This window comes from Lontra canadensis, unplaced genomic scaffold (genome assembly GCF_010015895.1).
Source record: "Lontra canadensis isolate GAN:19392208 unplaced genomic scaffold, GSC_riverotter_1.0 scaffold28, whole genome shotgun sequence".
NCBI lineage: Eukaryota > Metazoa > Chordata > Mammalia > Carnivora > Mustelidae > Lontra > Lontra canadensis.
The window spans coordinates 1,143,990-1,156,364 of record NW_022631022.1 but is presented as its reverse complement, the minus strand read 5'-3'; the positions used below and the strand labels follow the sequence as shown (position 1 = coordinate 1,156,364).

Here is a 12,375-nt window from a genome sequence, read left to right as displayed (position 1 = left end):
AAGCGTTCCGTCTAGCCTCGGAGGCCCCCAGGCGTGGAGCTGCGAAGCCATCGTTAGCGTCTGGCGCTTCTTGAGCTCTGGTGGGCGAGGATCTGCGTGTTTCCTCCAGCGGGGGAGGACGCACAGCGGAGGCGGAGGCCGAGGCAGCTTCGGGCCTTAGGCCCGGCCGCCGGGGACTGGGGAGACGCGCCCAGCATTCGCCATCCCGGGCGCGTGCGGTCCTCTTGGGACCTCGCCGGCGACCCGTAGCTCGGGCACGCGCTTGTCGCAGCCCGCAGGAAGGAGGGGTCCGGCCTGAGGCCCCGGGCGGCGGCCGCCATGGAGATCGCCTCGGCCCAGGGCCGGCGCATGGGGCCTCGGGGGCGGCCCTGACCGCCCTCCTCCCTGCCCGGGCCGGGTCGCGGACGTGCCCCCTGCGGCATTCGGCCACCTCTGCGTCTCCGCCCTCCCCGGGCCGCGCTGCTGCCTGGGCGCGGCGGCGGCGAAGGCGCCCTGTTGAATGGGCTGTGGGGGCCCAGGTTTGAAGCGCTGGCGAACGCGGCCTCCGGGGGCGCAAGGCAGCAGCAGCGGTGGCGACCAAACGGGTGTTGGAGTTGGCGGCGGCCATGGAGGGCCTGGCTGGCTATGTATACAAGGCGGCCAGCGAGGGCAAGGTGCTGACCCTGGCCGCCTTGCTTCTCAACCGGTCTGAAAGCGACATCCGCTATCTGCTGGGCTATGTCAGCCAGCAGGGAGGGCAGCGCTCCACGCCCCTCATCATCGCAGCCCGCAATGGGCACGCCAAGGTGGTGCGTTTGCTGTTAGAACATTACCGGGTGCAGACTCAGCAGACTGGCACCGTCCGCTTCGACGGGTAGGTACATCCCAAGCCTCCTCCCACGAGCGCGGACCCACCACCTCACTGGTCCTTCCCTCCTTCACTCTCTCCCCGTAGAGGTATCACTTCTTCCCTTTTGTGCATCCTCCTGCTGCATGAATGCCCGCTTCGTCTTCCAGTGCTAATGCTTGGTCCCGTGGTCTGCTGCCCATCCTCATCAGCCCCTACCCCTTATTCCCAATGTGGGTAAATAGCCACACCCTATGTCTAGATACCTAATGGGTATTCTTCTTCACTGGAGAGTCCGTGTTATGAAGGAGGTGCTCCTTCCCAGGTTTCACCTTTATCGGTATTGGGGTTGTAAGCGAGATCAGATATTAACGCGGTCAGCAGTTAACATCGAAGATCTCTGTTGATGAGTAATTTAGTCCCCCAGTTTTTACTCCTTCAACTGAGTGGTCCCTTCAGACGGGTTGCGGGGGTCTTAATGTCAAAATAAGCCCCTAGAACTCCAGCCTCTTTGAGGGATTGTCAGGCAGCCAGACATCCCTAGACCTGATTCTGACACTTGCACATAGCTGGGGGTTGATAGGTTGGCTGCAAAAATGGCCCTGGGCCTGGTATAGGAGATAATGGCATTGTTAATACATGTTATCTTGTGATATTGTGGGGAAACTTGATGGTTTATGTCATTTGAGGTAGGAAGTTCAAAAATTCATATTGTCATAGTTAAAATTTGTCTTTTAGGTTTAATTGTATATATTGTGTAGGCATGAAAGTGTTTAACACAGAACTATCAGGTTTGACATCTTCTTTGCTGTGCTGGATTATTATAAAGTGTTCTTCAGTTTGCAAACTTCATCGATTGCATTTGTTTTTCTTGACTTTTGTGCCAGTACATAAGCTATTCTAGCATTTTCTTCTGTTTGAGGTAGATGTAGTCCAAGCATAAAGATATATATCTTTAGTTTTGGTGATTGAAAACTGCTTGGTTACAAACCTCATTGGAAAAGCACTTCTTGAAAATAACTAGAGCATTGTTGAATTTTGGTTCTTTTTTAGGTTTAAATAATAAAACAGCGAGAGGAAGATATTTTTAGATGAGAGGAAAATATTATAGAGCATTACATTTTAATGAAATGATAGCTCAGGTTGGTGGTTAATCTCCGGTACCACCTCCCTAGATTTCAAGGAGATGGTTTTTTTCCTCTTGATTAAAGATGGCAACCAGATTCATGTTTGCTTTCCCTTACTGGCTTCTGTGTCCATTCTGGAACTCCCTGCATTTCCACAGCCCTTCCTATACCCAGACAAGGAGTGAGACAGAATGACCCCTGAATTTCAACAGCATTCCAGTTGTATGGGCACATGGATTCACTGAGATACGAATCTCAGTAACAGCTGCTAGAAACATCGAAGCTAAGGAGCTTGCTGAGGCCTTTTTGGATGAGGGGAGGATAGTGGTGGGGAAAAAAATTAGTTTCCTAAAGCATTGGAAAGGTTTTGCTTATTACTGTCTTTTTTACCGTCAGAGAGAAAGTTTTTTGAGATGGAATTAAAAGAACCTGAAGTTAATGGAAATGATTAGAAATACAGCCTGCGTTCTGTACTGGGTGGTGAAATTAAAGGGTTCAGGAGGCAAACACTTACTGAACTGCTGTGTGCTGGGCTGTGTGGTAGGGATTGGGTATGCAGAGGTGAGTAACATACTGTTCCCAATGTGGAGGAAGACATTTTAGCGGGGGAGACAAGAGAAATAGAGATGTAAGTGAGTAATTGCAGATGCCATGCCATTTAGAGTTTTAGAAGTCTGTTGGACTAGTGAGGGATATGGGAATGGGAAGTGCTCAGCTTTGCCTGGGGGAAACAGGGAAGGCTCCCCCCTTCCCATGCTTGAGTTGGGGTCTTAAAGGAAGTGAGGAAGAGGGGCAACAGCATGGTGAACTTGCAGTGACAAGTGTTTGAGTGTGGTTGTAGGAAAGGATTCAAGCTGGGGAAATTAAGAAAGAGATTGTGGGAGACTGGAGAGAGGTGGAGGCCAGATTTTGATGATCATTGTATAAAATATCAGGAGTTCCATGGGGGAGATTGCAATTGCAAACGGTTCAGTCATTCACGATTTTGGCTGAGCATCTTTTTTGTTTATGGATCATTACAGTTATAAATTTATTAGCTGCTGTGTAAGAGTAGTGGAGAATTTTATTTATTAAATGCCTGTGATGGGTCTAGCCCTATTACACCTTCTGTGGAGGATACAGAAAAAATGTAAGGTTTCTGCTTTTTTGAGGAGCTTGCCAATTAATTAACATGGGAGAATTGATGTTCATGGCCACCTTTATGCCCATTCAAACCACTCTATCACTTTTCAGTTTATTCCAGTCATTTTGGCATTTCAGAACTAGATGGCAAATGTCATGATTTCACTTTGCACTCATTCCAGACATTGTGAAAATAGTCTGAATGAGGTGTTAATAATATGCCCACTCACCCCTTAGGTGCTGGCTTTTTGAGATGTATTTAGCAAAATCCCCCTTTATTTTTTTATTTTTATTTTATATATATATATATATTTTTAAATCCCCCTTTAGATTCCCTCAGCTCTTGAGAACCATGGCCAGGTGGGGACTAACAGGTTCTCTGTGTGTACTGATGTAGATTAGTGTTTCCTAGTTTTTAGTCACTTGTGTACCATCTTCACAATTTTTTGTCAAAATTGTTTCTTATCCTGTTATTTGCCTAATATTTAAAAAAGGTTTCACTTCTTAGTTTCATCCTAAGCAACAGTTACTTGTATATAGGTTTGATATGGTATGTTTTGTGAGAGAGAGACATTAAAATAAATAGCTTATTTAAAATTTTGTGAACGTCTATGTTCTGCCTAAAAATTTCTATAATATCTTAAGAAACTCAAGTGGATTTGTAACAGATTCTCAGAGAGGAAGGGACTGCCTACCTAGGTCAAGCCCCATGGTGATATTTGAGCCCTTGTTTAAATTTTTAAAAATAATATTTGAGATCATTTTACTTATGGCTTAATATGTGAAGACTACTATTGACAGACGAGTGGGCAAGAAAAATTACTTGAGTAGAAAGGAAAGAACCTTTAGGTGGAGAATGGGAAACTTAAGAATGTTAAAGAAATGGAACAGAACAAAGGTGAGGTGTCCTGTGACCATGGACTAGAGTGCTGGCCTGAGTTCCTAGGGCCTGCCAGCTCTGTACCAGAGTTTGTGGGGGAACCCTTGTCCTAAAAGAAGTTTGCTGACAGGGATGGGAAGGAGAACAGGACCTCTGGGAGTTCTGAGGCTTTTTGTTGAGTTCTCTCTTAAAGTTGGCACTAGTACTAATACTTTTAATGTTCAGGTAGAGGACAGGCTTGAGGGCCACATCATCATTTGGTTTCATTTAAAAGTCATTGCCATGCAGTATATATTTCAAAGAAACTATGTTTGGTCTAATAAACAATTTTAAGGACTTTGGTTAAAAAAAAGTGTTGCTCATTTACATTTAATGAGTTTTTATTTCCATTTCAAATACTTGATCAGACATTTTTATTTTAAATTGAACCGGGAAATAGTTTCAGCTTAGTTTTGTGATCAGAAATGTTATCTTTTTTTTTTTTTTTAAAGATTTTATTTATTTGACAGAGATCACAAGTAGGCAGAGAGGCGGGCAGAGAGAGAGCAGGGAAGCAGCTCCCTGCTGAGCAGAGAGCCCCGCTTCCAGGACCCTGGGATCATGACCTGAGCCCAAGGCAGAGGCTTAATCCACTGAGCCACCCAGGTGCCCGAAATGTTCTTTTATTGTAAAATGTTTCCATCATCTGATGTGTACATTTTGTTTAAAAAGGTGAATATCAGATTATAGTTTATTTTTATTTAATTAATTTTATTATTTTTTAATGTAGTCTCTACCCCCCCCAACGTGGGACTTGAACTCATGACCCTGAGATCAAGATACACACACTCCACCTACTGAGCCAGACAGGTGTCCTGCTTTCTTGATTTTTTTGTTTGTTGGTTGGTTTAAAGATTTTACTTATTTAGAGAGAGTGCACAGGAGCTCGTGCTTGCGTGTGTGGGGTAAGGGCAAAGGGAGATGGGGAGACAGAGAATCACAAGCAGACCCTGCCCTGAGCCTGGAGCCGCATGCAGGGCTCAATTTCACCACCCTGAGATGGAGCCCTGCATCGGGCTCTCTGCTCAATGGAGAGACCTCTCCCTCTGCCCGGCCCCTCCCCTGCTCGTTCTCTCACTCTCTTCCTCTATCTCAAATAAATAAATAAAATCTTAAAAAAAAAAAAAGATTCTTAACTGACTGAGCCACCCAGGCACTCCCTGGTTTCTTGATTTTTTAAAATGAAATACATTATAGAGAGTTTGGATTACAATTTTGGAGTGAGTCTAGAAAGAACTTTGTTTTATAGTACTTCTCCCTTGGGGACTAAGTACATATTGCATTAATTTATCATATTTTTATTTTCTGTTATAAATGTGGTATGTTGTTTTGAGGAAGTCTGTGCTCATTATTTCAGCTGAAGCCTATGGACAAAGGACTGTCATAGATTTTAGGCTTATGATTCCCTTTAATCTGTTTAAAGTTTTTGTTTAGATGTAGAAGTTCAAAGTTTGCTTAGGCTAATGTTTCTGAAGGACTAGTCTTTTTCTAATACATTCTGCAGTGAATATTTTTATCCTAAACTCAAAAAAATTTTAATTGCCTCAATAAAAATAGATAATTGAAATTTTCTTGAGGCTTCTGTTACATCACTCTATGGAAAAATGGAAACCGTTAGGCTACACCACAAAAAGTATTAAACTGTTACAAAAACCAAGTGAAATATATATTTATAATTTAATTTGTACTCCTACATCATTAATTCTGGGACATTTGAGGAGAGAAAAATATTTTAATCACTTTTTGCCCTTTTTTTCATCTTTAAAATGGGGATCATATTTATCTTTTATGGTTATTGTGAGAGTTAAAAATAATATTTGTGAATTCCTATTTTAATGTAACATTTTCAAGTTTTACATAGTTTGGGCTCATGTATATAATAATTTCATATTTTTAAAGTGCAAGGAAACATTTAACCATGTAAGTATAACTACATATTAACTATTTTTGATAGATTACTGTTAATTAGTTTGAAAAAATGCTTTTAATTTTTTGGAAAAAATGCCTTTTATATTGAAACTGAACAATGACATGTATTATGTTTCCTTAATACATAGAGTACTATGTACTAGAGTACTTTTGTGTTTTAATCTCAAGTAAACTTTTAGTTATGTATCTGTAAAATGAGCATAATAATAGTGTTATCTCAGGGTTTTTGGGAGGAGGTTATTATGAGGATTAAATGAGATATATTGCATATTGAGCCCTTAATACAATGAGTGCTTGGGACATTGAAGATACTTATTAGCTATTTGTGTTCCTTTAAACTGTTATGCTTTAATTGTGTCTCATTTTTGTTTTTAATTATAACTTTTTATTTAAGGTGTAACATCTAGTAAGGTGCATACATTTTAAGTGTACCATGTGATAAAATTTTAATATGTATAGCCATGTAAACACCTTCTAGATCAATATCCAGAAAGTTTTTGTCACTCAGAGTTTCTCTTATTCTCCTCAGTCAATTCCTCTCCTTTCCCTTCTCAGAAGTAATGATTATTCTGACTCTATCACCGTAGATTGCCTATATGAACTTCTATAAAGGGAATCATACAATATGCTCTTTTCTTTCTGGCTTTTTTTTTTTTTTTGCTTAACACATTGTGAGATTCATCTGTGCAGTTGCGTATATCAGTAGTTTTTTTTATGCTTTGTGGCATTCCATTGTATGAATATACGGCAACTTACTTACCCTGTACACAGGTATTCAGTTGTTTCCAGTGTTTGACTGTTACAGGAAAAAAGCTGCTTTTTTATGTGTACGTCTTCACTGGTGGGTGTTTGTGTTCACTTCTTGTCAGTATATGCCGGAGAGTGGAATTGCTGGGTCATGGGGTTGGTGTATGTTTAACTTTAATAGTTACTGCTAAACAGTTTTCCCGAAAGTGTTTCAAAAAAATTACATTCCTACCAGCAGTGAGAGTTTGAGTTGCTTCACATCCTGGCCAGCACTTAGTATTGTCATGTCAGTCTTACTAATTTTAGTTATTCTAGTGCTTGTGTATTGGTAGCTCATGATTTTAATTTGCATTTCCCTTTGCAGTAGTTATCTTGAACATCTTTTCATATGTTTATGGTCACTTGAATATCTTTTGTGAAATACATTTGTTTATTAGTCTTTTTGGCCCATTTTTTAATTTGGGTTGTTTGTCCTTTTCTTACTGATTTGTCAAATACATTTAATGTAAATGTCTTCTCCCAGTGAGTGGATTGCATATTTATTTCCTTCTTAATATCTTAATGAATTGAAGCTCTTAATTTTAACGAAGTCCAGTAAATCATTTTTTTCCCTATGATTAGTGCTTTTTTTGCATTCCTTTTAAGAAATAGTCATTAACTCCAAGGTCATGAAGATAGTCTACTTTTTAAATTTTTTTTTAGAAACTCTCATGGTTTTGCTTTTTATATAGATCTATGCTACTTCCCTAATTTCTATGCATAGTGTGCAGTTTGATGAGAAATTTCTCTAAATATCCACCCATGTAGCCACAACCCAGATCAAGAGTTAGGACATTTCCGATAGCTTTAAGACTCTTCCTAGTTAGTCCTGTACCCTCTCCCCTAGGTAACTCCCTCCGTAGGTACTTGTTAGTGAGCAGGCTTTTGTGGTCATTTGGTGCCATTATTTGAAATTGAAGAATTAATTGCTTGAATTCTTATAAAGTGGGTCTTTTGTTTTCAGCAGAAACAACAGACAAGTGGTGTTTTGGGAATGTTGTTAGTTGGGGTTAAGCTATGATATTTATATTCTACCAGGGGATTATACTCTTTCACTTGATGGGCGATATAGTTTGACCTGTGTTAAAACATTAGGTTGTATACTGAGAAGCTCAGCGTGAGGTTTTTGGTATAAATAATAGTGCTAGTAAATACTGCTTTTGATTGACCTTTTCTCTTAACACTTGTAAATATACTTATTTTAGTGGTTCAAGTACAGTATATCTAAGTATGTGTGGCAAAAGTCTGCTTTTTAGGTCTGATGGTCAGTAACAGGATAAACAGTTGAAAAATTGAGGTTGGGGAAAAATGGAAAGTAGAAAGATGGGAAAGATTGGCCTCCTAGCAAGTGTCTAATTCTATTATAAGAACCTAGCACATATCAGACAGTAGGTGGTGACTGTGAAGCCACAAAGTGCAGACATGGGCCGAATGTCAGGGAAGAGGCCCACTGGTTTTAGGAAAGTGCTGATTGTTTCTTGCTGTTAGCATTTCCCTCAGTGGTTTCGTTGAGGAACACGCCCATAATATACACACACATACACATACGTATTTTTAAAAACTTTAAATTGGAGTAGAATGGATGGAGAAAAATGCACTAATTGAAAGCATTTATAAGTTTCACAAAGTGAATGTATTTGTTTACTAAAGTTCCCTTTGTGCTTCCTCCCACTATCTGCTCCCCTTAAACAGTGTTCTAATTTCAATACCACAGATAGGTGTATAAATGTAGTAATATATGTACTGTGTTCGGTTGACTTCTTTTGCTCAGCACCATGTTTATGTGATTGTTCTGTATTACATGGAGCAGGGATTTTTTTGCATTCTCATTGCTGTAGTAGAAGTATATTTGATTAGCTTAGATAATCTTAGGGGCAATTATCTGCTTAAGTATTTTTTTTCTTTAAAGCAGTTTCTAACACAGTGTTAACTGTAGGGACTGGGGTAGCTTTCTTACTGACCTATTGAGAGAAACTGTGGTACCTGGGGGATACTGGGAAGGAGGAACAGGTTTTTCCTTAATAGCCAGTGCATGAACTTGGTGGTAAAGAAGTTATGAACCTCCTTGCATTTCTTCTGTGTTTTGTGAAATGTATTTACTTTAGGTAGTAGAAAGTTTGTGATTTTTTTTTTTTTTTTTTTAGAATTATATACTTTAGCAGTAACCGTAATAGTTAAGGTTTGTTGAGCTTCTGCTAGGTAGAAGTACAGTGTAGAGTGCTTTAGTTAAGTTACCTGATTTTGTTTTCACCCAAACTAATGTTGTATTCATGTTCCACAGATTGAGGTTTCAGTCAGTGCAAACGAATCCATTCTTTACACTTATGTTAGGACGTGTGGCCTGTGTTTTCTGACCCTTTGCTCTTTTCACGAATAGGTATGTCATTGACGGTGCCACCGCTCTTTGGTGTGCAGCAGGAGCCGGACATTTTGAAGTTGTTAAACTTCTAGTCAGCCATGGAGCCAACGTGAACCACACCACAGTGACTAACTCGACCCCGCTGCGGGCGGCGTGCTTTGATGGCAGACTGGACATTGTGAAATACTTGGTTGAAAATAATGCCAACATCAGCATCGCTAACAAGTACGACAACACCTGCCTGATGATTGCAGCGTATAAGGGACACACGGACGTGGTCAGGTACCTTTTAGAACAACGTGCTGATCCCAATGCTAAAGCACATTGTGGAGCCACAGCGCTGCACTTCGCAGCTGAAGCCGGGCACATAGATATCGTGAAGGAGCTGATAAAATGGCGCGCTGCTATAGTCGTCAATGGCCACGGGATGACGCCCTTAAAAGTAGCCGCCGAAAGCTGTAAAGCTGATGTCGTCGAACTGCTGCTCTCTCATGCTGACTGTGACCGAAGAAGTCGCATTGAAGCTTTGGAACTCTTGGGTGCCTCCTTTGCAAATGACCGCGAGAACTATGACATCATGAAGACGTACCACTACTTGTATTTAGCCATGCTGGAGAGGTTTCAGGATGGTGGTAACATCCTGGAGAAAGACGTTCTCCCACCGATCCACGCTTACGGGAATAGAACTGAATGTAGAAATCCTCAGGAACTGGAATCCATTCGGCAAGACAGAGATGCCCTTCATATGGAAGGCCTTATAGTTCGGGAACGGATTTTAGGTGCCGACAATATTGATGTTTCCCATCCCATCATTTACAGGGGAGCTGTTTATGCGGATAACATGGAATTTGAACAGTGTATCAAGTTGTGGCTGCATGCCCTGCACCTGAGACAGAAAGGGAACAGGAATACCCACAAGGATCTTCTTCGATTTGCTCAAGTTTTTTCACAGATGATACATTTGAATGAAACTGTGAAGGCCCCAGACATAGAATGTGTTTTGAGATGCAGCGTTTTGGAAATAGAGCAGAGTATGAACAGAGTAAAAAATATTCCAGATGCTGATGTCCACAATGCCATGGACAATTATGAATGTAATCTCTATACTTTTCTGTATTTAGTGTGCATCTCCACCAAAACACAGTGCAGTGAAGAAGATCAGTGCAAGATTAATAAGCAGATCTACAACCTGATTCACCTTGATCCCAGAACTCGGGAAGGTTTCACCTTGTTGCATCTAGCCGTCAACTCGAATACCCCGGTTGATGATTTCCACACCAATGATGTCTGCAGCTTTCCAAATGCGCTCGTCACAAAGCTGCTGCTGGACTGTGGTGCTGAGGTGAACGCTGTAGACAATGAGGGCAACAGCGCCCTCCACATTATCGTTCAGTACAACAGGCCCATCAGTGATTTTTTAACCTTGCACTCTATCATCATTAGCCTGGTCGAAGCTGGCGCTCACACTGACATGACAAACAAACAGAATAAGACTCCGCTAGACAAAAGTACCACTGGGGTATCTGAAATACTGCTTAAAACTCAAATGAAAATGAGTCTCAAGTGCCTGGCTGCCCGAGCGGTTCGGGCTAATGACATTAACTACCAAGACCAGATCCCCAGAACGCTTGAAGAGTTTGTTGGATTTCATTAAGCGACTGGATATGTAAAATCGTTTAATGTGGTGCTAAAAAGTAAAGGACTTTAATCACAGACAATAGAATTATGTGTTCATAAATTCTACTTTTCTTTCCACTACCCTTCCTCCCTCCGCATCCTTCCTTAGTTCTGTATTTGGTCTTTCTGCCTCATAACGGTTATTGATTTCAAATACACTTTAAACAAAGCCACATTGTTTAGGTGTAACTATAAGGTATCTGAATACTGGTCACTTAACTTTTTCTTTTTCTTCGTTTGTGTCTTTTTCTTATTGAAGTATAATTGAGATATATTAGGTATACAACAGAATGATTCGATATTTGTGGTTTTTTTTTTAAGGAATGAGTATAAAATATTTTGTTTATGTTACAAGGGACATTTATGATTTGAAGTTGATAATGTTTTAAAAAACTGCCTACAAAAGTATTTCTGTTAAGCCTGTGTCAGTGTGTTATCCTTGCAGCAGTTTTGAGGATCTCATGAAGAAAAAGAACTAAAAAGGACCAATAAGAGTAACGGGATATCCAGGTGTTCTGCACGTGCCAAACTGCTGTAGGTAGTCTTCGCTCTTCCAATATGTATGTGGAGTGATACAACACATTATAACATCAGGAGGATTTCAAAAAATACAGCTGCAGCTTAATCTGAAAATGTGCTGATTTAATAATAGTTACACATTTATAAATTTCAATCCATTGAAATTGTTGCATTATGCTGAGTGATATATACAGAGTAGTAAGAATCTTAAAGCAATGTTTCAGAGAATACTGATGGACTACTTGCCTTTAGGCTTAAATTCTAAAATTCTTCGAAGTCTCTGTTTTAATGTAATTTCTCTAAACTGCAGCAGTCTGCATTTGACTCAGCTCACAGACATGTAAAAATTATGAATGCTGTGTTTTCTTATGAAACAAATTGTTATAGTTATACATTCTGTTTTTGTCCCTTTCTCCCTTTCCTCCTGTGTGGTCTCTTAAAATTTGGAAACTGCTTTTCCAGAGGGCATTGTTTGTGTGCCCCCCCCATAAGGTGTTTATGACAGAAGAAAAGGAACCCAGGATATTTGTGATTTTTTTTTTTTTCACTTTCTCTACTTTGTCCCTTATTACTAGTAGGAAAATCGCTAGTGTGGTATAAGAAATTAAATGGTTTTGATGGTAAGAATAATTTGCAGTGCTCTTTTGAAAGGTGTTTCTGTGAGAGCTGCAAGTTTTTCAACCGCAAAATGTCACGGATTCTGATAGGCTATGCAGAGGTCTCTGTGTTTTTTCTGTTCTGTTTAAATGGCAGACTGAAAGTATTCTGTGATTATCTTTTAAGCATCACAGAAATTCAAGTAAAGGGTACACACCTATCGATGTTAAAAATGATAAAGTAAAATTAGCTATATCTGTATTTTTCTCTCTAGTGCCAAATGAATGCCTTAGCTACTCATAGTGCATGGTACTGTAAGTGAAGACCTGCAGCTTTTTTTTTCTTTAATGAAAAGCATTATGATTGTGTAGTACCATCAGATATAAACTAAAAAAACAAACAACCCTCCCCAACATTTATGGTTTCAGTGGTCATTTTATGTATGCATATTGTTTTGTGAAGTAGAAGAGAAGGATCGCAGTTGGATCAGTAGGAAATACAATGACCAAGCCAA

General features: G+C 40.3%; 1 protein-coding gene across 1 annotated transcript; it reads left to right on the top strand.

Annotated features, from left to right (window-relative positions):
- Window positions 1–8: 8 nt before the first annotated feature.
- Window positions 9–10,914, top strand: FEM1B (fem-1 homolog B). The gene is made up of 2 exons (XM_032864606.1): window positions 9–853; window positions 9,087–10,914. Exons 1-2 carry the CDS (start codon window positions 606–608, stop codon window positions 10,720–10,722), a joined length of 1,884 nt encoding a protein of 627 aa, XP_032720497.1. The 5' UTR covers window positions 9–605; the 3' UTR covers window positions 10,723–10,914.
- The last annotated feature ends 1,461 nt before the right edge of the window (window positions 10,915–12,375 follow it).